This window comes from Anoplopoma fimbria, chromosome 3 (assembly GCF_027596085.1).
Source record: "Anoplopoma fimbria isolate UVic2021 breed Golden Eagle Sablefish chromosome 3, Afim_UVic_2022, whole genome shotgun sequence".
Taxonomy (NCBI): domain Eukaryota; kingdom Metazoa; phylum Chordata; class Actinopteri; order Perciformes; family Anoplopomatidae; genus Anoplopoma; species Anoplopoma fimbria.
Genome location: NC_072451.1, coordinates 7,160,231 through 7,186,510, shown reverse-complemented (window position 1 = coordinate 7,186,510; position 26,280 = coordinate 7,160,231). Strand labels below are relative to the sequence as shown.

Here is a 26,280-nt window from a genome sequence, read left to right as displayed (position 1 = left end):
GTTTAATAATAATTACAGCAATGCCTGAGGCCTCAATAATTGAAAGAAAATGTCAGAATCATCAAGAGTCTTTTTCCCCTCTAAGGATTTGCTCAAATATGAGCTGAAAGAACAAATCAAACAATTAAATCTATGAAGGAAACCGTGTGCCACATGGAAAATTACAGCATAACGGAGAGAAGCTAAAGAAAGACAATCTTTACATATTGTGTGGTTGAAGTCATTAAACAGCCAGTTTTGACCTTTGACCTCTTTTTAAGCATGTGAATTCTCCAGTTTGTCACGAATGAATGACTTTGTGACATCTCAAATCTCTTTGGGAGAAGCAGAAAGATGTTATGCAGAGGCATAACATCTTTCTGCTTCTCTCAAAAAGAGCAATTATGAGGTGTGAGAATCAGCAAGCCGGCAAATCTTTTTTAGCCCTCTCTTCCTTATCCTGCCCTGACTGCAGCTGGCTGAAAATAGCCTTGTGTTATATCACACAGGGGTTGTAGGTTGATGGAGAGTGTGCTCTAATATAACTTTGCCGGAGCTGAAATAGTGGCGTCCCCGGACAAACAATGCCCCTGTGCCCTTACAGTGAAGTCAGAGTGAAGTGAAGTCCTAGCATCCATTAAGAAGACATTTCTGCTCTCGATAACGAGGGAGTCATGGTGCAAAGTCACAGGATGGCTTTGAGGTGTTGAGTTAATCAGAGGAGGTGACTGGGAGATGAGCAAGGTACTGGGATTAACTGGGATAGGATGTATGCAGAGAGTGAGAGGATTATTAACAACAGGTTTATGACAGGTCTGTACATATACTTCAACAACTTAAGATTTATACTAATGCACGTCAAGCACACTTTAGAATCCTTTGCTGGTACATTAGAAGCACATTAATACAACAGAAATCATTAAAAAAAAACAACCCACAGACTTCAAACATGAAGTAATCTCAAAGAGCATTATTCTACCTGTAAAAACAACTCAACTTGAATTTTGCATTCGTCAATGCAATCAAAGACATTTTAAACAGCTTTCCTGTGGTAAACAGCGAGAGACCTGTAAAAATGTTGCTTATTTCAAACAAGATAAAGGTTTACAGCAGATGTGTGTAATTTTGATCCTCAAGGAAATGAGCACTGCCTTGTTTAGGAATTGTCAGGAAAATATATAAATGGTTAAGGAAATTCATTTGAGTGAAAAATTGACCAGTCTTGTAAGAGTTAAGGGATATAGTGGTCAATTAATTGACCAGTTTCCTTTAACCCTCTGTACCCCAAGCAGATTAGAAGCGTTTTTTGCTCCTGTCACATTTTACTCTCTGTGTCCTTGTCTTTCACCACATTATATAAGTCCTGCACCTCTATGGAAACAGCACAATCATGGCTAGAAGAGGAGAGAACTCATTAATTTGTATGCAGTATAACACAGTAACCATGCCATAAATCATAAAAACAAATTTTATCGCAACTTGATTTTCTTTGAAAATGTATTTTAGAAAAATTGGTAAACAATGTATTGAACATTTTTGCCCAGTGTTACCAATTTTGGACAAAAATGGAGGCTCCACATGCTATATAGTACATTGAAATATTAAATTTTTTAACAACCTTTACTTACAACCTCTCCTCAATCATAGGCTGCGGTCAAAAAGTCAAAAAAAGACCTCCTAACGTCTATCCATAAACTCTTTTCCTTGACCTCGATGAAAATCGATTAGTCTAATCTATTTAAGAACAATGTAAACTGAAATCATCAAGGCCTTAAAACTAGGTTTAAACTAAGGGCCCCTCACCAAGATGGGGTGTCTAATGCAAACGTTGCAATCAGGCTTTATAACTGCACAGAGTATGAACTAACTTGCAATGACTGAAATTATCACAACCTACTACGAGGTGAGTCTGGAGCCTTTGGGCCCCCGGAGGGTTTGAGGCCCCAGGGCTGTGGTCAGCTACACCCAGTTGGTGATCCAGCCTTGGACAAAGTAAATTATTTTCTTTACAAACTAGGACATTACTTTACTTTAATCTTGTATTGATTCTATTTCACTTTCTAAAAAGACATAAAGTCTGCAGTTATAAATCTTGTGATGACCCCTACACTTCATCAGGTGTCACTGGTTATACTTTGTCTTGCAGGTTGTCAACCTCATGAGCCACACCTGTATAGAGATATGCAAAGGACACACACACACACACACACACACACACACACACACACACACACACACACACACACACACACACACACACACACACACACACACACACACACACACACAGACAGACTCTAAATAGTAATGTTAAAAGAGGAAGCTGCTACAGCGCCACCTAGTGGCAAAATGGCTTGGTCACTCAGACATCAAGTGTGGTTGCAAAAGTACAAAGTGTTCAGGAGATAAATATTGTTTCATGTAAGCTCTGTGCTCACCACAGCATTTCAGCCAGCTTTAGCAAAACTTTATGATAACACGAACTGCTTGACTGAATCTTTTTTCTCTTTATTTAAGCTTTGTTTACGCAGAGCAAAATATTCAAACCTAAAATGCATTTTCTCTACGGCTGCATGACTCCATTGAATTGACTCTGGATGAACTGTGCATAATTTTATACACATTTCTCTGAAAATGAAATATCGAATTCTGTGGGTTTGAATAATATTTTGCTGCACAGCAGCAAAAAACAACAACACAAGAATGATTTTAGAAGTCATTTTATTACATTCATACATTTTCAACAACAATAGCATGGCTCTAATGTCATACGTTCCCAGCCTGCAACCACAACGGTAAACATGAGGTAGATCACCCAGACACCAAGGCTACCTCTGGGCCACACATGGTTATTAAACACATTTCAGTAAAGATTGTGAGAGCAAGTTGCATATTAAGTGTTAAATTATTAACAAGAAAGACACATTCTATGGACCATCGGAGTTTAAGTTAAAGTTTGGATCACCAGTCTTGTATTTGGACACATTTTTGGGGCTCATTTAATAATAGGAAATATTTTTTTTTTCTGCTGGTAACTTGTATAGTGCAAGTCTACATTTCCTACCACCAGTGACATTCAGTAGATCTAAGAATCATTCGTTTGGGTCTTGTGCAAAGCCTTCATGGATGGTTTTGAAGAGGACACACAAGCCCTCGGTTCAAGCGGGCTCAGCATGCAATCAAATATTACACTTCAACATGATTATCAGTCCAAAATGCTTGTCAAATAAATAAGAATCCCTCATGGACCTGATTTTCATTTTCAATAAAAACCCAACCCAAGAACAGGAAGGGATACAGACATGTGGTTAAGGACTCATCTAGGTAGATTCTTCTCGTCTTTGCAACATAACATAAAATGCAGAAAGACATCGTGACCAAAATATACTGGCAAAAGTTACACAAGACTTAAAAAAAATAACATCAGTAACCCTCAGTGGTTAAGGGGATGATATAATATATTATTAATGTAAACAAAGCTTTAAACAGTACAGTAGTCCGAAATCTAATTATTTCATTTTGCTTCACTCAGACAAACAAAAACATTTATTCGTCTCACAGTTAAATGGTTTCTTCATTCTCATTGGTCCGAAAAAATGTGTGACTTGAGCAGTGACCGTATGAAGCGTCACTTAAGGCATATTCTTTGGACAACCCTGTGCGGAAACATATAAAAACATTCTACTTTCAAGTATATGAAATGATCTGATCAGCTGCTTAGGACAGTGTTTAAACCTTTCTTTGATTAGCCTTTTGTTTTGGGGGACAAAATATGGCAGATTATGATTTTTAATGTGTGGATGGTAGCCAAGACCATCAAAGTACAATCAGCCTCAGAACATTGTAACAGGAGGTGAAATCACAGGATATTTGGCAGTGAAGAAGGCTGGCTTATTATATAGCATTAACTGACGTAATGTGATTATGCTTCAAATACCCAGTATTCAAGTCAGTAAATGTCTGAATATAAAACATTTAGAACATGGCAGTAAACTAGTTTTGCTTCCACGTTGCTCCGTCCGTCTGATTGGCATTAAACATTTACAGATGAGTTGTAAAAGTAAAACCCTGTGGCAAGTCAGATACGTGTGTTTTGGACAACAATAATAACGTACTACATTCTTGTCATTTTTAGACCAAAACCACAATCATTCAGCTCCCCGTCAGCAGGATTATCGATTCCACATTTATATATTTTTAGAGGCACAAGGGAAAAGTTCCATTTGCAGTTTAAATGATTGAGAAATCCAATACAGGTCGACCTCTATGTTAATATCTCTTTAATGCTGTGAGCTGACTTTTATAGTCAACGGGCTGCGTGGAGTTCGAGAGGCAGAGCAGGTGAGGACGGCAAGGAAAAAAAGAGAAAGGAAAAGGCAAGGGGTCAGCTGAGGATGTCTTTGGTGCACAACACAAATCTAAAATACACGAACGGAGAAAAAAGAAAGCTTTCCTCCTTTAAGCGGCCTCCCTTGGATCTCCCTTTAAAAACCCTGAGATAAACACGTATGTCCAGCATGGGACATACTGTCGTCATGTCTATGTACAAATACAATCTTCAAATAGTCACAGCGTTGATCAGAGAGCGTCCATGTTTCCGAACATCGAAGCAAATAAAGTTCAGTTTCAGTCTTTTTTTCAGTAGAACACAAGCGAAAGTGGAGACAAGCTCAGCTACAACCAAGAGTTAAAACACGCACTGACCCTCTTCAGAGTCAGACAGAGTGCACTGTGGTAGTGCACATGAAAGGAAAGCCAATGTTTAGTGGCCCTGTGTCCACTTGTGGGGCACTCTGGATCTAGTGCTCCAGCATATGACCTCTGACCTTCCGTTTGGAATGGCAAGAATTGTGATCGCCGGCTGGTTTGGAATCAAATCTATCCTCATCAATGATTGTGTCTCTGCAGGAGATGCAGTGGACCCTGTGGGGCTGTTCGAGGTTCAAACATGGCGTCCAGTCAGAAAGTAGAGGGGCCGGTCCTCGCTGCAGTTGGCTGTCTGGAACTCGTCCCGCAGGCGGAACTGCCACTCGTCCTCCAGCTCCAGTCGCACGATGGTCTGACGCAGGGAACTTCGGTCCTGGCAGATCACGCAGAGAGTGGCGCCTACGGACATAATCAGGTTTTTTTTAAAAAGTCTAAAAGCCCTGCTAGCATCTCTTAAGAGTCTGTTCTGCTTACTAAAGCTACCAAGGCTATAATCTGTTCACATGTATTAAGTTTCTACCATTCATTGTTCCTTGATTATTGGTCTGAAAGACACAGGATTATATATATATATATACACAGGCAAGCCTCAATCAACACATACAGTAGTGTTGCATACCATTGAGGTGTCCGATAACATGAAGTACATGATATAACAACAGAGACAAAAACAACAGAAGGGTCACCTTTGAGGAAGCGGAATTTCTTGAGGAGTCCGGAGACGACGAAGGAGTCACAGAGGTAAAGCAGCAGGCCGCTGAACAGCAGGCCCTGATGGCTCAGGTTGGTGGAGTGTGGGCGAGAGTTGATGTAGCACACAGAAATCTGCGACGAAAGATATGACAAGGCACAAAAGAAACATGAAGTGCATGTCTTTTAAGTCACAGTTTATGAAATAACCACTGATAAATCCTGTGTGGAGCTATTTGAAGCGTCTTTACAAGCAGATTCATGGGATGCGTTGCGTGCATCGTGATTTATTTCACACAAGAAATGTATCCAGGCACGCAAATTATGAAGTTGTGCAGAGTGCGTCATCTCATGTGCACAAATGTAGCCTGCAGTAGAAAATGTGCACGGTTAACATTCGGTGTTTGCACACGTGCATGTATGTAGGTCAGAATGTTCTGAGCGAAACAGATGGCGAAATCGTGCAACATGTTTCTCTGGTCAAAAGAAATTGTACAAACGTAAGGCTTATAAGGACGTTTGAAGCTAAGTCAGCAGGTTTTTCTTTTTCTTGTCATAGTTTACAGTTTTGAAATTGCCCTGAAACAGTAGTACAGCATGTACAAATATATGAACTTCAGCACGTCCAGGGCACAACAGCACTTAAAGAGGTTTTACGAGTTTGGCCGTTCAGTCTTCTGGTAGATTTAAGCTGAAGGAGTGATGCTAATAGTCTCGTTTCATGCTTTATAACCTCCTGGGAGCTCTCACCTCCGGGCTGATGTTGAGGTAGCTATCGATGGACAGAACTGGGTTGTTCCGGTTCTGAACGGCCTTCGGAAACAGTCTGTGGCTGCAGCTTTGAAGGAACCTTTCAAGCAAGAACTGGGCCGGGGCGTCCAGGAGGGTCTGCTCGCTATCTGGGGCGCAAACATACTGTGGCGGGCTGATTGCGGTGGGGTTTTCCATTTCCTGGGGATGGAAGAAAAAGCAGTCTAGTGTTAGATGGTGTTTCATTCAGATAAATTCCCTAGAAGTCCTCTAACAGATGGACATTTTGTTTGTACGAACACGACACATACCATGAGTTTCGGTTTGACCAGGAAGTCTTTGTTTCCCCCAACTGGAATGTGTTTCTTCATGAGGCTGAAGTAGTTGAAGCGACACAGCAGCAGCCCACTGCTGTTCACCCTTAAATTAAAGTCCACCTCCTCACAGCTATACCTGCACATGGGACCAAAATAGCAATAACAGTTGATTAAAACACTGCAAAAATCACCAAACTCACGACTGACACTGACACAATCCTCTACTAACTTACCGATTAAGGTCGTAATGAACATTCTGCGTCAGGTCCACGTTAAGCATGACACAGTCGTGGAGGTGACACCGGCTGAAGGGGTGGCTGGGTGACTTGCGAGCCATGCTGCTGCTCCACCTGCGCGTACCGCACATTGCGTACAGGGAGATCTTGGGTGTGCTCTCCATATGCTGCAGCACCATCTTTAGTGACACGTTGGTTCCATCTGATGTCTCACTGATGGAGAAAAAAGAGGACAGAGCACACATGAGAAGGTTTTTTGGGGGGAAAACACGCTTTAAAAACCAAATACCTTTTCCAAATTATTTTTGGGGTCTCTAAATATCATAAAATACACATTTTGATAGGGATAACGATTGCTAAAAGTTTGCTTAAAGTGAAAAATAATCATTGTGATTAATTATAACTCAGCAGCTTGTCTCTATGTAGACTTTACAAATCAGAAAACACTTAGTACCTGCTGTCTGCCAGGTGGTGGCTGTTCCACAACACGCATGAGTCGTCCATCATGACGATGAAAGGCCATACATCTTGCCTCTTGACACCTTGCTCCTCCAGTCTGTTTCTCTCCAGCTCCAGGTTATGATATGACAGCTCTTTGATCATGAAGCGGGCGGCACCTTAAAACAGACAGGAGCACATGTGTCAAATTTTCTATTTATACTTTCTCAAAACTGTTACACCTACAGTGCCCTTCAACATAAACACAGAGCAGCAGGAGGTAGTAAGCAGTGCAAATTGAATGTGCACGGTGTGTGTGTGTGGATTACAAATTTACAAGTGAACTCTTACAGGTCAGAAAAATGCATTTTACTTATTGAGCACAAAGCGTACTGGGTTTATCCAGAACAGAAATGTTGGCACTCGGGGTCATGGTTAGTCAAAACGGGTAAAAGGGTGATATTTAGAAGGGATTTAGTTTAGTTACACTCATTTTAGACTGGCCATGCACCTGATTGGCTTACTTACAAATCAGGCTATTGTGCTGTAAGTGTTATAAATATGAGACCAGGGTGGCTCACTCACTGGCATAAACCACTTATTATGAGTATAGCAGTGGCGAAATGTCAGGGCCTTCAAGGTATTCAGAGAAGGCCCTAGAATCCTCAGATAAAAAAAATAAAAAAACATATCTGATTAATTCTATAAATAAAATGTAAAATTACGCCGACTTGTTTCTGTTGTTTTCTGTAAATGCTTTGCGCATTCGAGTGGTTTAATGTTGGAAAAAAACCGCAACCAATCAGATATTTTTCTCTACGTGTCTCTGGGTAGAATATCCTCCATCCAGGGTACGCTTACCGACTCCCGTGTTGTTGAACACAGCCGGCAGGACGAGCAGGATGTGGTTGGGCCAGTACTTCCTGTAGAGGGGCATCTCAAACTGCTTGACCACCAGGATGTGCAGATGAACGGCGCCCTCCATGGCGTGGTAAATGTTGAGCAGGCCGTGCTCTTGGCGTCCTGTCGTCGGGGTGAAGATTGGACTCTTTAACAGATCGGGGTCCTAGAGACACGGAGAGAAGAAAAGAGGGTAAAAACAAAATAGTAATGTTGTGACCAAGATTTTTTTGTTTTTTTAAACTTTAGCAGGAAGAGATGAGTAATTCCACATCTCCATCTCCTGTATAATATAAACAGCTCATACCTACAGACACACACACACACACACACAAATACTCCCACATGTATATAGTCAACTGACCTTGGTGGAGACCAGAGGCAGACACATGCTCTCCAAGTGGCTGCCCTGCTGACTGAAAACAAAGTGCTGCTCCTTGGCTTTGGGAATGACAAACTGGAGCTGGACCTCCTCTCCCAGCATGGACGAGCAAAAGGTGAACGCATGGAAGGTGCACTCCGACAGCTACAACACACACACACACACACACACACACACACACACACACACGCATTATTAACACAGAGGGACCACCATTAAGCATTAATGCAGAGAGTTAGGATATCTGTATGTGCATCTATAAATCAGCAATGTTACTCAAGCCTGAACGAGTGTCTTGGATGAAGTGTGTGCACTCACCTGTGTGGCGGGTCCTGCTTCACAGTAGTGGTGACACTGTTCACAGTGATGAAAGGCATTGTGGGTCGCAAACCTGCTCAGACGTATGGACTTGGTCACTCGTTTGTCTGGCGATTGGCTTTCTCCTTCTTGCTTAAAATCTGCAGATTGCAAAAATCGAACATGTTCACACTTATATTTTGAGATTATTAAATTTTTTTATGTTATATTAAATTAAAACCAATGTGGTTTTTACAACGGCAGTTTAAATGACTAATTCAGAGCTGTGTGTTTGCATACTCCTGCTGACCTTTTAAGCACTTTGGCTTCTTGTCAGTATAAACAGGGCTGGCCTTCCTGAACTTAGGGTCCCGGGGGTAGGGGTCAAAGGGCAGCTTCCGCACTTCCTCAATGTCTGGCAGCTGTGTCTTTACCAGAGTTGTAACCTCTGCTGTTTCTGGAGATGAAAAGAACATGAAAAGATGTGAAATAAAAAACAACAACTTGGCATTTAGTTCCTCTTTATATCTACGGTGTGTTTAAAACACCATATGAGGTCAGAATAAATGAGTCGGCGATGATCTTCACCTTCTTCCTCCTCCTCTTCCTCATCATACACATCTACTTCCAACAGTCTGATGAGCATTCGAAACAGGATGCGAAGAAACTGCAGATAGGCACCAGTTTTTCCCACCTAATTAAGGACAAAAAATGTAATGTTACACTAACACTTAAATCCAGATGCATATATAAATATAATATACACATTAGTACTTATTTGCACCGATAAGTGGAGCAGTACTTGTGTTTTTGTTACCTGTGGGGGTCCACTGAGCAGCAGGCGTCGTGGATGTGGCACGGATGGAGCTTCGTAGTCGGCGTGATGCTGCCTGGCGATGGTCCACTGGCGGTAGTACATGCTCTGCTCCGCCCCCTGCAGGTTGTGAGTGATGAGGGGCCTCAGCGGGCTGCTCCAGGCCACGTCGGCATGAGGCAGCAGGGAGAAGGAGCTCAGCTGACTCCCCGACTCCCCCGACAGCAGGTTGTACGCCGCCCGCGACATGATGACCGTCCGCGGTGACACCCGAGGGGGCTTAGGTTCTCTGCCGCACTGCGTGGACTGGCTGGGCCTCTGCGTGGAGGAGGACGATGGGGAGGGGGAGGAGGAGGAGGAACTGGAGTAAAGAGAGGGAGAGGCTTTGGAGGCTTTGGAGGGGTCGGAGGAGAGATGGCTTCCTAGGGAGTCGCACTCCTGCTTGAAGCCTTGTGTCGCCGTGCCTATGTCTGAGGTGATGGCACCTTCGGCTGGGCAGGTGGAGGTGGAGGGCTTCTGGAAAGGGTCGGCAATGTCCGACGAACTGACACCGTTCTCTGCCAAAGAGCCTGAGTGGAGACATGAAGAGAGTATAAAGATAAATACAATATAAGATGCTATTATTTAAAGCCAACATCTGGTGTTTGCTCTTTTTAATGCTGACTCAGCATCTCTCTGAGGTCGGGGTCTCACCAGAGGTTCTGGTTGCAGCGCTGCCGTTGCTCTGAGGCCTCTCCAGCTCGTCTCCGTCGTTCAAGCTGGTGGTGGCCTTCTCTCCGTCGGACTCCCGAGGGGCCATGGCCTTCTTGGGCTCCTGGACCACGCTCTTGGACACGTAGGTGCAGGCCAGACCCACCTCCTGCTCAAGGGCCGTACGGGTCAGGTAGCTGGAGTCTATCAGACGCAGGTCGCTGTATTTCAGAGACCTAGAAGGGGTGAAGAAGTAACAAGATAGTTTCTGAGTAACAAGATATCTTGTAGGGAAGACAATCCACATTGTTAGTGTAGATGTGTAAGATAACACTCGGAGGGTAGAGAAAGTCAAGGTAACAGCACACCGAGAGGAATTATATATGAGCTAAAAGAAAACGTACTATACTTTTCATGATTGACTAGCACGTTTTAGGTGTGACAGGGTATTGTGTTTGAGTTTACCTGGGGAAAGTTTCTCCAAGAGGGTCCTTCCCTGTGAGGATGACGATGCAGGGCAGCCCCTCCAGATCCTCATAAGTGTGCGGCACCCAGTCCTCATTCTCACAGCCTCTCCACGCCTACAGCAAAACATAAAAACATGTTTACTGTTTAGTTATGAAAGTATCAGTTAGAACTAGGCCAAGAATGCATGTTGGGTTGATACTGGATTTAGACAAGTTTTTCTTTTCCTTTATTGCAGATATTATGTACAAATCTAACCAAAAATAAAATATTTTTCTCAATGTCTCATTTTAAGCAAGTAGCCTCAAGTCCACAGGTGAAGAAGTCAGTGTTCAAAAGAGCTAAGCTAGAAGTCTTAAAAAATTCACTGGCAGGGTTTGTGTGGTTTAAATGAAGTTTGAGATTAATCTCAATAAATTTAGGGCAAAGTCTGAGAAAAAAAAGCGATATGTCAATTATCTGATAATTACTTCAGACTTCCCTGCAAAAACCCAGTTTAATATATCTATTCAAACAATGATGAACTTGAGTGTTTCATTAATGGATCTTATTTCCTCAACACATCTTGCTTGAATAAACCACAGTAAGCTTATAGATGTTATTCAAATGTTTAGTAGAAAGCATGGTAAAAAAAGAAATGACTCCTGGTCTTCTCACCTTGAGGCGGCTGGTGAAGTTCTTGTGTAGGTCGATCTCGGTGGCCGGGCTTCCCAGCAGCACCGCGAAGCACAACTGGAGCCCCAGTTTGTCCCTCACGTCCTCTAGTCGCTCCCGGGCCAGCATGGCCAGCTGCAGCGAGGGGACTCGAACCAGCAGCATGTGGCCCCGGCCCTGGGAGCCCTCTCTGCTTGGGGCGTTGATCAGGTCCTCCACCATGGCCAGGGTCTCTGGTGTTATGTGGTCTCTCAGGGACGGGGAGGAGGTCAGGGCCATCATGGCCTCGGTGTACTGCTGAATCAGCAGGTAGCTGCGGATCACCATGCTGTGTAGGTGAGGATGTCTGGGACACAAATACAAGAGTTTGAGCTTTATGCTGATGATAACGTCTTTTATCAACACAAGCACAATTTAGGCCAGTAAATGCCAGTTCAAACTGATAGAAAACACGCATCTGTGAGACTTGATATTGGAAGATAGTATGTAGATCTGTGCTAATGATGACACTGCACTGACCTTTCCAGCAGTGTGTGGACCATCTTCTCAAACGCATCGTCACAACGCAGAATGGGGCTGGCCACACCCCACTGCAGGGAGCTGCTGTAGTCCCTCAGGCCAAAGTAGAGCAACTCGCTGGGAGACTGCTCCCCCTGCTGGAAGACATATAAAGTATAGTCAGAACACAATCCTCTCATATGTCAATACATCTAGCCTTTTGTTACATTTACACGTTCACTATACTGCACCAGATTCAGAGTTGAAAGCAGACCTAGATAATGAGTGTTTTAACTTCATTATTATTTGCCCTCTAAAATTAGTGGTTCCCAACCTTTTTTGGCTTATGACCCTTTAAAATGTGGCAATGTGTTCTTGTTAACCATCATCAACAGTTGCATATGTCTATGGCTCATGAGGAACTATTTGAGTAATCTTCTACAGGCCTGTAAAGTATGCAGTAATTCACAAGACAAAAGGCAAAAGTTAGAGGAAAAGTGAATCTAATTTTGTGCAGCATTGTTTTTAAAAAATATTGATTTTTAGTTATTTAAATTATGTCATTTAGACGATGCTTCAACATTATGTAGTGTTTATGTTAATTCAACTTGATATAATAATAAGAATTACTTTTTGCACCATTAACTCTGCAACTCAGGAAAAATAAAACATTAAAGATCTGAATTAGATTTTTGTTGCAAATATTATTCGGACTGACCTAGTTCCTTTTTACTAAAGTCAATGTAAACAGAATTACGACAGAACACACAATGACCGCAAACCAGACCAAATATTAGTTAGAAGCCTTAATAGCAGCATACAGTTATGGTGTGACAGATGTATCATGAGCATAAAAAAGGCTTTAAAATGATATATCGGGGTGCCGCAGTAGCTTACTTGAGGAACTGTTAATTTAGAGCAAACCATAGAATTAAAGAAAATATGCCCCCTGAAAAGATATCTAATTTATTATCACAAAAATCAATCAGGATCAATTCACCTCTCTTAGTGTGAGTTAGTGTAAGTGCATCTTAGGTCCACCAGGTGGAGCAGCTAAACCACAGCTGTAACAAACTGGCCTCTGCCTGCTGCCATAACGTTGCAATTTTGATTTTGCAAGAGAGGAAATAGCTCATTTGTCAAAATATCCCTGTTTGACTTTCACTGAACTTTTTTTCACACGATGCAATATGAGACAAAAGCTCTTTAATAATGACTTTTCTCATACCGTCAGAGCTTTCAGGCTGTAAAAATAAAACTCACCAGACTTTCGCTGGAGGGCCACAGAACTTCGTTGTGGATGCTGATGCGGGACTGGTGGGTCTGCAGTGTGTACGGGAAGCAGCTGACCTGCAGGACCAAGAGGTTCATGGCATCCAGGACTTCCTGGCAGTTCACCACCCGGTCGGCCAAACCCTGCAGCTCGCCGTGGCACACAGAGCCTGACAGAGCGCTGGAGAGGGAGAAGGGCAAAGTGTTTAAAACCTGGGAGGGGTATTCTGATTTCATAAAAATTCAAGATGGATGCAAACAACAGCTCGATTAGGGGAATAGGGCATGAAGGCTTTTACATTTGTTGTGCTAACTGCCCAGTGTGTTGAAGGTCGTTTCCCAAGGAAACCCCTCTCGAAAACAGGAAATGATCTATTTTAGATTCTTGCAGTGACAACAGTATTTCGCCAGTAATAAGATCTTGGCTGAAACAGATAGGTGTCAAACTACATCTACACAAAATCTAGCGAACCATGGAGATCAAATATCATTTTGAACCCAATATAATAATTATAAAAAAACTTTAATTATACAGCACTTTCAAAACAAAGTTGACAAATGTTTTTTTAAATAGTTTAAAAGTTATAAAAAATTTAGCAAAGATGCAGCATATAACAAGTATAATAAGTAAATAAAACTCAACAAAATAATTAAAATCATCATTGAATTCAAGTTCAAGGATTTAAGATAAATATATCTTAAAAAAAAAAACATCCTCAAAATGATTGGCCAACATTTGAGCAAAATTCAAGGTTAAAGATACATGGGCTGCTGTATTTGTTTTCACTTGTTGGCAGCTGTTTCCTCTCTCCTCTTTTATCAGTGTATAAAAAGGACAAGGCTACATTTGCAGCCATAACAACTCATCTTTAGATTAGAAACAGAGCAAAATAGTGTCCGGGGGAGTCTTCTTACCTTGTGAGGTCGACGTGTGAGTTGTCGTGGATGAGGACAAACAGGGTGTAGGGGTTCTGCTTGACTTTCCTCATGAAGGCTTCCATCTTGGCGTGAACTTCGCCGTCCAGACGCACCACGTACTTGTCTGATTTGTGGTAGGCCGAGCAGACGTCTTCGATTCCCAGGTCGACAAGCACTCCTGAGCAAAACAAACAAGACATTAGTGTTTAACCCTCCTTCTGTGCTCCAGTTGCATTTGACCGATCTACAGGTTTTCCCTGTGAAAAAACATAGTTCATTTTATCTGTTTTTTTGTGAGGTTTCCATGACTTTATCCATTCATACAATACATTTTGATGATTTTTATTAAATTTGGGTTTTTTATTTAACTTCTGTACACCTGTGATGTTCCCGGTCATTAGAAATAAATGATTCAGACTACAATTAGTGTATGAAGTTGAATTCAGGCACATTAATCAGATGGACATACTACTTCCTCTCCCAGAACCCCATCCTCCCATTCTTGGTTTCTATGACAACCAAAGATGCTCTATAACAAAGATGGCGCATTACAGGCTCTACCAATGGTGTGTTACGCTATACACTTACAGTCTAAGAACTTCATTTTACAAAAAATATATCTAAACAACATTTGTTGTTAAAATATATATATATTATTGTTGTTGGAACACATTAATTAATAAAATGAACAGGAGGGTTAATCTTGAAACACCACTGCAAGAAACCTCTCTGGCATGGAAAGTTTTTATGTTTAAGATCTAAACAGGTGGACATGTTTTTATTCATCACGTTGAACACAAACCTGATTGCCGGATGCGCTGTGCCGTCTGGTGTACCAGAATGTGAGATGGAGGGACCAGAACAAGAAAGTCCACTTTACAAAAACGCCCCAGGTCCAGGTTCTGGGTTCCAGAGTCGGCGATGGAGCAGACTTGAGAGAGGAGGCTCCGAGCCACACTCAGCTGGGTGGGATAGATCTGGAAGACCTTACTTAAAAGCTCTGCTACAGAAACAACAAAGAGGTAGAACGTATATGTTTCTGTGTAGCTGTCAAGTAGAAGTAAAACAGACCTTTTTAAAAGTACAAATATTGCTATAAACGCATTGTAAATATGGTAATTTGCTGCAGAATAAACATAAGGATCACAGTCTATGTAGATTATTATATTGATTATTTTTGATTAGGCTCTGGTGAAAAAAGTTCAGCAAGTACGACGGAGGGCATTCTAACCTCTGTCTGATGGTGGTGACATGCTGGCAGCCTCCTGGGAGTGGATGTGGTCAGTGACATCGCCCTGGAAGGGCTGGACGACCTGTCCCTTCCGTCGGCGCTGGTATCGCACCAGCTGCTTGTCCAGATTGTCTCCTGGAAACAAGCAGTCACCATAGTCACACTAAGACTCACAGCCGGGAAATAAAGCTGCTAGAATATTCTCTCTGATATACAGCACAGTCAATGAAAAAACACAGATACAGATTTATCATACGGATCCCATTGAACTGATATGTGTTACATAAGTGTTGTGTCCTTGATATTCATTAAGCGTGCATGGTGTCAAACTTGTCATGTGATAGCATTAGTTTGTGGATCACAGCCTTAAAAGAATTAGCCACAGTCATTACAGAGCATTGGTTTTAAGTGTAATATTTTGCTCAAGAAAAATACATAAGGAGTTAATCTTGGTTCTTCTAAATGAAGACATTGTCTCTCTGAATGCCTCCTTCTTAGCAGCACTCACCTAGTGACGTGGTTTTGAAGTGAGACGCCAAGATGCTGACTTTCCCCGTGATGAGTTCGTAGCTGATCTCCTTGAGAAACTCATTGGTCGTCAGCATGCCTTCAGCTAAAGCCCGCGCTTGGTATTTCCCTGTGTCCGACACATAAATTAAGATTAGATTATTAAGAAAAATAACTTTAACATACATACTGAGAACAGACTGGACGAGGCAACCAAGTTAAGTGATTTCAAATGTAGAAATGGAGCAATCAGGTGGCTAAACTCACCCAGAACGAGCACGCAGAACTCGTTGCCGCTCATTTTAGAGGCACATATAATGACTACATAGGTGGGCAGGCACTTCTGCTGGTGAGGAGCCTCGCTCAGAGATCGAAGTGACTCCGAGATGCCCTCTCCCAAAGAGTTGTGGGTAACTACGACTTGGACGCTGCCACCTGAGACGCTGGCTTCCAGCCGAGCCAACCAGGGCAGCTGAGACGGGGAGATGGCCAGACCCCTCGGGCAGCACAGCATGGCCTTCAGAACAATCTGCTCCAGCTCCTCCCTCAGAGGAATCTGCACCGAGCCTGCAAGAAAACATTCACATATGAAAAGACCAAACTACGGATTTAGAAGCAGGCATGCTACAAAGTAAGATTAGATTTTCTGTGTGTGTGTGTGTTTAAATTTGTGTTTGCGGCTTACCTAAACGTGCGAGATACTGTAAAGTGAGCAGAATCATGGTCTCCACACAGAGAAGCTGGCTGGTGTTGAGGCCCAACGTCTCCAGGGTTTTCTCGGTCAGCTGGCTGCTCTTATAGCAGCTGACCAGGAGGGGGCTCACCACGATGTCCCCAACATTCCCGTAGAAATAAGGTAAAGTGCCATGCCCTGAAAAGAGAAGTTATCATTAGAAAAACTGTAGAACACATAGAAACATATTGGACAACAATGACACATAACAACTAATAATATTAATATTTGAATACAAGCACAAGCAGGAGGGAATTGCAAATACAAATGAGGACTAATTAATAGATAATTCACAAGTTGTTTAAAAAACCTTGGAAAAACTAAATATCTGAAAAAAAACACCTAAATATCTGAAAAAAAACCTAAATATCTGTTTACCAGGAACACACACTGATTTATAACTTGCAGTGCAATATACATAAAAAATATGTTCAACTAAATGTGGGGTAAACCTAACTGAGCTCACTTTACTCATCTTTTCACTGGAATTGAGTTTGACCAATTTTTACATAGGTTGTATCAGACAGTGCTATGTTGAGGGACATTTAGCATTTGAAATAGTGAACTTATAGTACATTTCTACACAGTCTTTATTGGCAGTTGGCTACCTGATAAACATCACCTGGACAATTACATTTTTCACTGTATTCATAGTGGCTCTGATACAGCTTTTCTGACATTGCTATGCCTGCAGGATATTTCATTAAAGTGATATGAAAGGAGCAGATCACTGAAATAAAGCTCGTACCGATGAGGATGACAGGGCGAACTCCTGAGGAGCTGAGCAGGTTGTCGGGGACGATCACCGTCTCTCCAGCGGTGACGGGTTGGGGCTGAATGACTCCTGCTACTGGTGGCTGAGGAGAGGACACTCCTAATACAGCACCTTTAGGGAAATAATAGAAAAACACATCCATACTAGGATTAACCACTTGGAGTTTAGTAGCGGCGGGGGTTAAGTTTAACACATTAGTGTTTAAAATGATCCAGAATGGAACACAGCAGTGATACATGTGGCTGATGTACTGTCGCAGAAATGTTATAAATGAGAGAAATTAAATCAGGACGGACAATTTAGTTGAAATGCTGCTTGTAAAAATAACCACAATTACATGATGTGGCAGAAATCTTCCTCAATTTATTTTAACCATTTTCTGCAACAAACTCTCCAGCTCTATCTCCATGGAGATAGTGGGTGAATCATCCCTAACAACCAGAGAACGTAGGGGGATGAGGCATACTCATCCCCAACCCAGAGGAAGAGGAAGGGGGGGGGTTATAAACAACACAGCTCCAACGGGAACAGAAAAACCCTTCCGTACACACACATGCACGCACAGTGGATTGAGCTTAAAAAAGTAGACACATTGCATAAAAGGGTAAATTTACATCACATCTGATTTACTCTGACTCATCCCATTACAGCTCAAAGGGCCGTCCTGTTTGGGTTCAGGAACTGACCTGGAGAGCAAACTATCGGCCGGATGGCTGGAACGGGGATGGCTGTCGGCGGGGCGGGTACCGAGGCGTTGGGATGCCAGCTCCTGTGGCGCTTCTTCGGAGGAGCCGAGTTCATGGCAGTGGACACTGAACATCCGAAACGGACAGAAAAACAATGTAAAAAACAGAGAATAAAGGAATGTTAAACATGTTGTGAGAAAAAAGGACTTACCGGGACTGTCTCCTAAGTCGGCAGTGCGATATGCATGACCTTGAGGCCCTAAGGTCACCTGGGAGGGGCTCAGTAAGGGAGGGCGCCCGTCAACACCCAGGCAGTTTGTCGGCCCGTTCACCCTCAGAGCTGTGGGTACTAGAGACACAAACACATTCACATGAATATTCACAGTAAAACATTAGAGATAATTAAGACTTTATATGTCACTTTATTTAGTTCTTAATCTATTTATGTATTTAATGATTGTGGAAACAATAAGATTCTATCGCCATGCTAGCTGCTCTGTGTGGCTGTACACAGGCACAGCGGATGCTAACGTTAGCATGCTAACAAGAACTCAGTGACAATTCAGAGATGTGGAATTTTTGCAGATGTTTGTTGTTTACCATGGTAACAATCTTAGTAACATTTGGTAATTAATACAAAACACAAATTAGAGTACAGGCCCGATCAGATTTTAATTAGTTTTACATATTTAGTCAAAAGCAAAGAACACATTTAAATGTAGTATTCATTAAGATTCATCCTCTGGGCACCATGAATATCCGTATAAAATGACATGGCAATCCATCTAATAGTTGTTGAGATATAAATATAAACAATATTTAAGCAGCTGAGCAATACACAAAAATGAGTCAGTTCTAACGGTGACTTATTGATTTCCTATACACGAACGTAATGCCAATGACCGGATTGGACATTTTGCAATCTCATTTTCACTGTGTTTGCAATACACTAAAACATTGATTAGTGTGTGTAGCCTTTGCTTGTCAATAGCACAACCTTGTAAAGGAGCTAATGGATAGCAAAGCCTTAAAAAGTCATTACAGCATTCCTCCCTTCAGTATTGATCGGTGTGCACACACATGCATCTGTTTGTGTGTACATGTCACATGTGTGTGGGTGTGTGTGTTTGTCTAAACAGGCCATAGCAGAGGTTAATCTTGGCTCCATGGTCAGCCACTGCTCCATCCGCCCTATGCTGAACCACGTTGCTAAGCAACCCTTCTTAGCATGAGTACAATAAGGCCCTTTAAGTGTCACACAAATAAAGTATTTTCAGCATCTGAATCCACTGTCAAAGCCGGGATGCAACTAGGACTAGTGTGACTAAAATCTCTTGTAGCGTCTGTCAGGCAAGATGAATTAAACAGCAAAAAGTAAAGCATTATGCAGAGGGGAAATAGATTGTCATGGCGATTAGCTGATTAAAAAAACATGTACTTAAAAAGAGCCTCACCTATTGGTAGAGTCTTGTTTCCAGATGTGGACGACAGAGGTTTGAGGAAACTGCAGTCTCTGCCGAGGTCCTGATTCCCGAAAAAGACCGTGGATGCTTGTGTCGTTCTGGTGGGTGGAGAATCTGGAGGGAAAAAAAGCAAAAATGGAATTTAAAATACACATAACACTCACCAGCTCCCTGTAGCTTTAACACACACTGTTTCCCCTGTTTGGTCATGTGGTTGCCTTTGGCCTTCATGCTTCTAATCGTATGCTAACAGACTCTTCTGTGTCTGCATCCAATGTCCACTGCACAATACAAACACACCATCGCTCTTCTTTTCATCAATCATTGCAGGATAAACAGTAATTTGGAGCAGAGGGGTGGATAAGTGCTTGTTACTGTGTTTAAACTCAACGCTCGCAAAAGTGTCAGCGACCTCTTAGGGAGCAGGATGTACCTGAAGGTCGCAGTCAGGAGATTTCCGGCTACGACCAAACGACGAGCCCGGCGGCTCAGCTGTCTAACACATGAATGTGTGATATCTCTGCTGACAGGCAGCTTTCCAGGTTCAGGGAACAAATCAATGCCAGAAGCCCAGGAGCTTTTTATTTTTCAATCAAAGAGGGAACAGGCGCTCTTGTTGTGAGAGGTCAGAGAGAAAAATAGAACTCCTTAGAGAGAAGCAGAATCTCTCCTGCAGTTATGTGACGTTAGGCTGCTGGTTTACTTGAAATCATTGAGGCCCTTATTTCATTATATTACATTACATTACAGTCATTTAGCAGACGCTTTTATCCAAAGCGACTTACAGGAAGTGTATTCAACATAGGTATTCAAGAGAACTACTAGTCACCAGAAGTCATAAGTGCATCTCCTTTCTTAAACAAGCATCTAAAAGCATAAACCAGAGCAAAAGTATAGTGCAGAAGCAAATTACTACGAATACAATAAGTGCTACAAACTAATACGAATAGGATAAGTGCAACAAACTAATACGAATGCAATAAGTGCTACGAGGAAGGCTCAGGGTAGTACTTCATGAAGAGGTGAGTTTTCAGCCTGCGCCGAAAGATGGGCAGCGACTCTGCTGTCCTGACGTCAGTGGGGAGTTCATTATACTGTTAGCTTGGCTCATACTTTACTTATATCACAAACAGGGAAAGAATTGAATTGTATTTTGTTAAAAATAATGCTACTCAAATGTATAGATTATTATTTTTGGCCTAATGACATTACGATGTGACGTCAGCAACTGATATCAGACACTGCAACAACCACTGATAAAAGCAATAACAATAAGAAAATTCACTGAAAATGTTATTTACTATTGATGAAATACCAGTATGCATCTCGTTGTGTTGCTTTGGTGTATATTCTATACACGAAAGCAACACAACGAGATGAAACACAACCAACAAAGCCTCTTTGTGCCTAACTCACTCATAAACAGCAGAAAGGAGTCTTGTTGTTCAAGAGTCGACTATGCTTACTGAATACATTTCAGGGTTTAGCAATCACCATCTGTTTCTACGGCAACCACATTATCGGCATAAACCAAGCAACACAATGACTCTTTTTTGTGAAATATATACATTTCGGATTTTCAATTTAGGGAGAATGGACGCAATTAATTCTACATAACTTTAGTCTGTTTTTATATTATTTAATTATAATTGTCTTGTACGGAAGTTAATCCATATAAGCCTAAAGGGGATTGCCCAATCTTGCACTACGTGTTACCTGTGCTGCATGAGGTCTCACCAGAGAAGGAGAAGGGCGAGGAGCTGTGTCCACTGGCACCTCCGTTTTCTTTGCTGCTGAGAGAGGAGGACGAGCTGGGTTTGGACGTCGACGCACTGTTGGAGAACTGGCGGCTTTTACAGTCTGAGGAGGAACAGAAAGGAATGAGCCAAAACTGTGAAGAACAAAACGTTCCAGCACGTCGTAAGAGAATGAATCAGTGTCATATAAAATGCAGAATTGAAAAGCTAGTTTTTTGTTTTTTTTTACCTTTCCAACAGATGAGGGGTCCTTTGTACAGAGCACCCTGGGAATTCTTCACCAGGTAGTATTTTAAGTGCTTCTGCTTCTTGGGCTGGGTGGATAACTTCAGGTTGATGTGGTTCGAAAACTCCGTGAAGTATCTAAAGCCCTTTTCCCCGCATCCCACACAGTTTCCTGAAAAACCTGGAAGTAAAAAGGTTTCATTGTACGAAAGGGTTTTGTAGTTCATTTTTCCTGAATAAAAAAACGCAAGAAAAATGAATTATATGTGGCAGGTGGAGGATGAATTAGGGAGTCTCAAAACCTTTTTTTTTTTTACAATTTATTGTGGGCAGACTGACCTAAAAGTGCATTTTTCCCATTCTCGTCAGGCAGAAAGCGGCGGTCCACGGCACACACCAAGATGTGCTCGGGGAAGCTGGGGGACTTGGCACCGACCAGCTCGAAGCCTGCTGGGACTTCGATGGGCTCTGTTGCTATGGATACCAGGCGGAGGTCCTTGCCGGCCTGACAAAACCCTGAAGAAGAGAGATGTTTACAGAGAAACAGATGTGACATTTGAAGAAATAAAGTCGGACTTTAGAGCAAATTGGACAGTTTAAAAAATTGAGTAATGAAAACAAAGATGTAGCAATCACATCCTCTATGATTCTATCATCTTTAACAACAAGCTTAATGTTTGTATTTCATTTTAAGTAAAGGTTTTTGTGCTTCAATATACATATGTTATAAGTTGTAATCCTTTTTTTTGCTTACCGTCCAGTGTGCAGCAGCCGTCGGGTGCAGGGGCCTGTAGGTAGGGGTGTGGAGGGCTGCTGCTGTCTGAGTCATCGTCCTCCTCCAGCTCCTCCAGGTCGTTGGAGGAGTGGCCGTTCATGAGCTCTTGGACCGGCGGCTCCCCATAATGGAGTTCGACTTTCGGCTTTATGTCTAATGGACACATCAGAACAGATTATTTTCAGTAAAGCTGGAAACACTGTATTTCACAAACATATATATATTTTAACCTTAAGATAAGATAAGATAAAATAATCCTTTATTAGTCCCACAGAGGGGAAATTTGATGAATCCTTTAACAATAACCTAGAGAGTATTTTAATTTGTCAAAATATAACAAGCTTTGCATACAGTTCAACATAAATGAAAACCTAAGTACTAATAATACCTAAATTATTTTTTATGTGGGTTCAAATTGGGCTGTTCCTTTAAGGAAATTCTTAGTTTTTTATTATTAAACTTCCTTAAAAGTGATTATGAAACAGACCCAACATTATGACAAACACGAATATGTTCACAGCTTTGACTCTATATTGATAAAGTGTCAGTACTTTGGGTGGAAACATTAGCACTATTTTCTAAATGTAAACCAGAGGTGCACAGCAGGAAAAATCTTTAGTACAGCTCGACATGACAGTCAGGCAGACCCGTGCGTTTCCTACCTTCCATGTTACCAGGATACGGCTCGGGCTCAAGGTAGAGCTGAGTGAAGATGGGCTGCGGGTCTCCACTGCTGGAGCGCAGCGACGCCTCGATAGAGTTGTGGAGAGCCTCTTCAAATCGAGCAGATTTCAGTTGCCCGGCATATGAGTTCCCCATTATCTGTGGGAGCAATGAGGAGCAGGATGATGAGAGAAATGCGGCAGTGTTCATCTCCATTTATTAGTTTGTTCATTACATAAGAATAGCGAGAGCTCTGCAGAGATGGCAAAACCAGCAGCAGGAGGCTCACACAAATGCATTCTTGTTTTCAAGTGAACACAGCTGTATTCTTCAGAGGGTCAGGTCAGTGTACGTCAATCGGCTTTTTTAATTTAAAAATCATATTTCAACCAGGGCTTCAGGAGCAATTTAAAGATGTCGCGTTGAGATATGGGTTATTGTGGGGGGAATTTTTCACTGTGACATTTTATAAGATGTACTGTATGTTTCAATGGTGGTATTATGTCCTGGGATAAATATGTCCGGTTCACCAGTGGCTCCTTCAAATAATATGAGAAGCCAAAACTAATAAACATGCACTCAACATGTGTATGCTTGCAATTGGCACACGCTGTTTCTCTATGTCAGCCTAAACATAATGGCCAAGGCCATTGTCTTTTTTCAAGGTCTTCTCTATTTTTTTTTTTTTTGGGCTCTTTCTCCTTCAGTCTGTTGTGTCAAACCACCCGCTCTGCCCCCCCGTGCCCCCACCGACCCAGTGTCCACTCCGGGACATCTGCCGGGGTCGGCTGTGTGGGCCTGAGGTTGGCTGGCTCTCTGGTGGCAGGTGGCAGCTGGACAGAGGGCCGAGCACGAGGTCTCAAAAGAAGAGAACGCAAGAAAAGGGACAAAGGGCGGGAAGGCAGAACACCGAGGAAAGACAGACAGTGGTGAAAAAAGCAGCAAAGACCAATGGCATCACGGTGTCCATTCATTACACAATGGAGCTTCCCACTCAGACTCCCACTTTACAGTCCGTCATAACATTTCACTCAATCTGCTTTTAATACAGAGCAAGTAATTAAGAATGAATATAAAGGGAGACTTGGCTGCTTTCCTGACACTGAGTTTGGTCTGATGTGCCTCCCATGTTTGTCCTTGGACTGCATTTGACTGGTACACACCAGTGTTGTGGTTCTTCAACAGTAGAGGAGCCAAGTGGAGGCCCAGCTTGAAGACTTCAGCTGTTTGGGATGAGCTGTTGGATCACTTGCATGACAAGGTTATTTGTTGTAGCTTTACTTCTGACAAAGTCATGTGTTAAAGTGACCTAAAATTGAGGTCAGAGTTTGGTCATTTTTCACTAACCTGGCCTTTAAAAACCTTTTTTTTCGAACCTAACATTGGCCTTGGAATGTAGATGTTTATATTAATGAGTTGCTATAAAAACAGCTTGGAACAACGAATTAGAAACGTAGCTACAACTATTTTACTGACTGAAAACACAGAAATAATGTAAGTTTTTTGCACTTAGCATATTAATACCTTTTTTTTCTTTAACTGAAAAATCAATCATGTATTTGATTTGTAACTTAATTAACGATAAGTATTTTTAAAATCCATTAGGGCTGCAACTAACAATTCCTTTCATTATTGATTAATCAAATTATTTTCTCTGTTAATCAATGAGATGTGTTTGCTATAAAATGTCAGAAAAGACCCCAAGGCGAGGTCCAACAGTAAAGATATTCAGTTTTCTTTAGTTTGTTGCTCTCTTCGTCTGCAGCACACACTGAATATGTCAGTTAGTGAATCAATATCTACTAGATACACAGTGTGCCTTTAGGCCACACAGGAACCCTGAACCTTATTTTTATTTTGTCAATACTAGGCAGGGTGGGAATCAAGTTGGAGCTGGCTCTCTCTTGATCAGATCTCTTTTTTTGCCCACGCCTGGACAGGTTCCAGACCCCCTGTTTACCTAACGACCTTCCTGGGGAGGAATCTGGCCAACCCAGACAAAAGACAAGATTAACAGTGCCTGACTGTGCTGTCAGAGAGATAAGCAGCTTAACAGAATGAAGCTACAGTATTACTTGCTTAACTGATGGAGGAAGGTGGCTGCACAGAGGGGACAAAGACAGAGGGGGTGAAGTAAAAAAAAGAAAAAAAGAAAAAGAAAAGAAAAGACATGTGCCTTTGTGTTGTTTTTAAGCAGCCGCTGCTTGTTCAATTGTGAAGTCAAAAGAGAGGCTCCGGAGGCCTCATTGGCCGGCTGACCCTCGAGCCTCAGAGAACAGATTTGTCATTAACCCTCGCGCAGGCCAGAGGTGAACAGAAGAGAATGACCTTTTATCACCTGCACAACTTAAAACAAAGCGTGACTGTGTGCAGAGGTCACTTAACGGATGTTTTCTGGGGTGTGACTCAGGTGGTTGCTGAGGTCAGTTGAAGTGGTGTTAGGGGTATTTCAGGTGAGTCAGCGGCGGCTTGATGGATGGTCAAACATAATGGGTGGACTTAACCGGGGAGAAGCAGTTTAACGTTCAAAGACTAGGGGCTTAAAAAAAGGGGGCGGATTCCAAAATGCCTCTCAGCCGGTCAGATGGTCAGTCAAGGCCACTCGTCGGCTCCTGGGTGGCATCGACAGATTGCATGAATGTGACCCCGGGGTCAGATCTGCACTCAGTGGATTTGGGAGGACTGAGATGGAGAAAATATGACAACGCAGACAGACTGAAATTCATTTAGAAACAGATGAGCAGTGTATATCAAAAAAGCAGGGTGACTTACGTTGTCGGATTGTTCCCAGGCGTGAAGGGACTTGTTCACCACTGCTACATGCTGGATCGCTACCACTCAGAGGAAACTTTCAGTGTGGCATTTCACTCAGAGCTTTGAGACCTGGGGGAGAGAAGGGAGATATTGAATTAGCTCACAAAGTGCCACTGTCATATGATACAATGAATCACAAACGTTTTATATGTCATGAAAAATACACTGTAGCATACCGGAGTTATGTTCTCTCTAAGTATTATACATCGTATGATTGAGGTGATTTCAATTTTTCCAAAACTCAAACCAACAACGTACCGGGAACCAATTTTAAACATCCAAAAAACACTAATTTTAAACAAGTTATTCTGTTTCTGATTCTGTTTTCAAGACTCTTCAAAAGAAAAAAAACTAGAAGCATAGTATAATAGTTTTCTTGTTTCTTTGTATTTTCACATTACAGGAATTTTCTGGAAATCTGCCTAGCTGAAACAAAACATGATGTAAGACTTCAGATGAAAGCAGATTGCTGGAGTATATCTCTACAAATTTACAATGTATTAAGCAAAATGATGGAAAGGTTATTTTTCATTAAACTTTTGACAAGCAGCTTAAAATAAAAATTTCAGGACTCAGAAATGTATTGAATTTTCTTTAAAAAAAAGAAATTTGCCATTGACCGGAATGCCAAATACGCCCACTGT

The 26,280-nt window shown here is 42.0% G+C and overlaps 1 protein-coding gene across 3 annotated transcripts in view; it reads right to left on the bottom strand.

Annotated features, from left to right (window-relative positions):
* Positions 1-2,689: 2,689 nt before the first annotated feature.
* greb1l (GREB1 like retinoic acid receptor coactivator) overlaps positions 2,690-26,280 on the bottom strand; it is a 42,471-nt gene continuing 18,880 nt past the window's right edge. For 2 of the 3 annotated variants that reach the window (XM_054596047.1, XM_054596048.1), the window contains exons 2-34: positions 25,595-25,705; positions 22,822-22,981; positions 22,139-22,312; positions 21,724-21,900; positions 21,389-21,565; positions 21,119-21,262; positions 19,394-19,516; positions 18,151-18,288; positions 17,940-18,065; positions 17,227-17,364; positions 16,431-16,616; positions 16,013-16,312; positions 15,747-15,875; positions 15,239-15,373; positions 14,810-15,010; positions 14,005-14,185; positions 13,081-13,270; positions 11,839-11,975; positions 11,323-11,665; positions 10,666-10,781; positions 10,204-10,436; positions 9,514-10,079; positions 9,285-9,390; positions 9,007-9,153; positions 8,718-8,857; positions 8,382-8,543; positions 7,979-8,183; positions 7,134-7,296; positions 6,677-6,892; positions 6,438-6,579; positions 6,127-6,327; positions 5,373-5,511; positions 2,690-5,085 (exon numbers count right to left, since the gene is read on the bottom strand). In XM_054596047.1, the coding sequence (XP_054452022.1) occupies positions 4,922-5,085; positions 5,373-5,511; positions 6,127-6,327; positions 6,438-6,579; positions 6,677-6,892; positions 7,134-7,296; positions 7,979-8,183; positions 8,382-8,543; positions 8,718-8,857; positions 9,007-9,153; positions 9,285-9,390; positions 9,514-10,079; positions 10,204-10,436; positions 10,666-10,781; positions 11,323-11,665; positions 11,839-11,975; positions 13,081-13,270; positions 14,005-14,185; positions 14,810-15,010; positions 15,239-15,373; positions 15,747-15,875; positions 16,013-16,312; positions 16,431-16,616; positions 17,227-17,364; positions 17,940-18,065; positions 18,151-18,288; positions 19,394-19,516; positions 21,119-21,262; positions 21,389-21,565; positions 21,724-21,900; positions 22,139-22,312; positions 22,822-22,978 (5,856 nt within the window). In that variant the 5' untranslated portion in view covers positions 22,979-22,981; positions 25,595-25,705 and the 3' untranslated portion in view covers positions 2,690-4,921. The remainder of the gene's footprint in view (positions 5,086-5,372; positions 5,512-6,126; positions 6,328-6,437; positions 6,580-6,676; positions 6,893-7,133; positions 7,297-7,978; positions 8,184-8,381; positions 8,544-8,717; positions 8,858-9,006; positions 9,154-9,284; positions 9,391-9,513; positions 10,080-10,203; positions 10,437-10,665; positions 10,782-11,322; positions 11,666-11,838; positions 11,976-13,080; positions 13,271-14,004; positions 14,186-14,809; positions 15,011-15,238; positions 15,374-15,746; positions 15,876-16,012; positions 16,313-16,430; positions 16,617-17,226; positions 17,365-17,939; positions 18,066-18,150; positions 18,289-19,393; positions 19,517-21,118; positions 21,263-21,388; positions 21,566-21,723; positions 21,901-22,138; positions 22,313-22,821; positions 22,982-25,594; positions 25,706-26,280) is intronic. The other variant, XM_054596049.1, reaches the window with a different exon arrangement.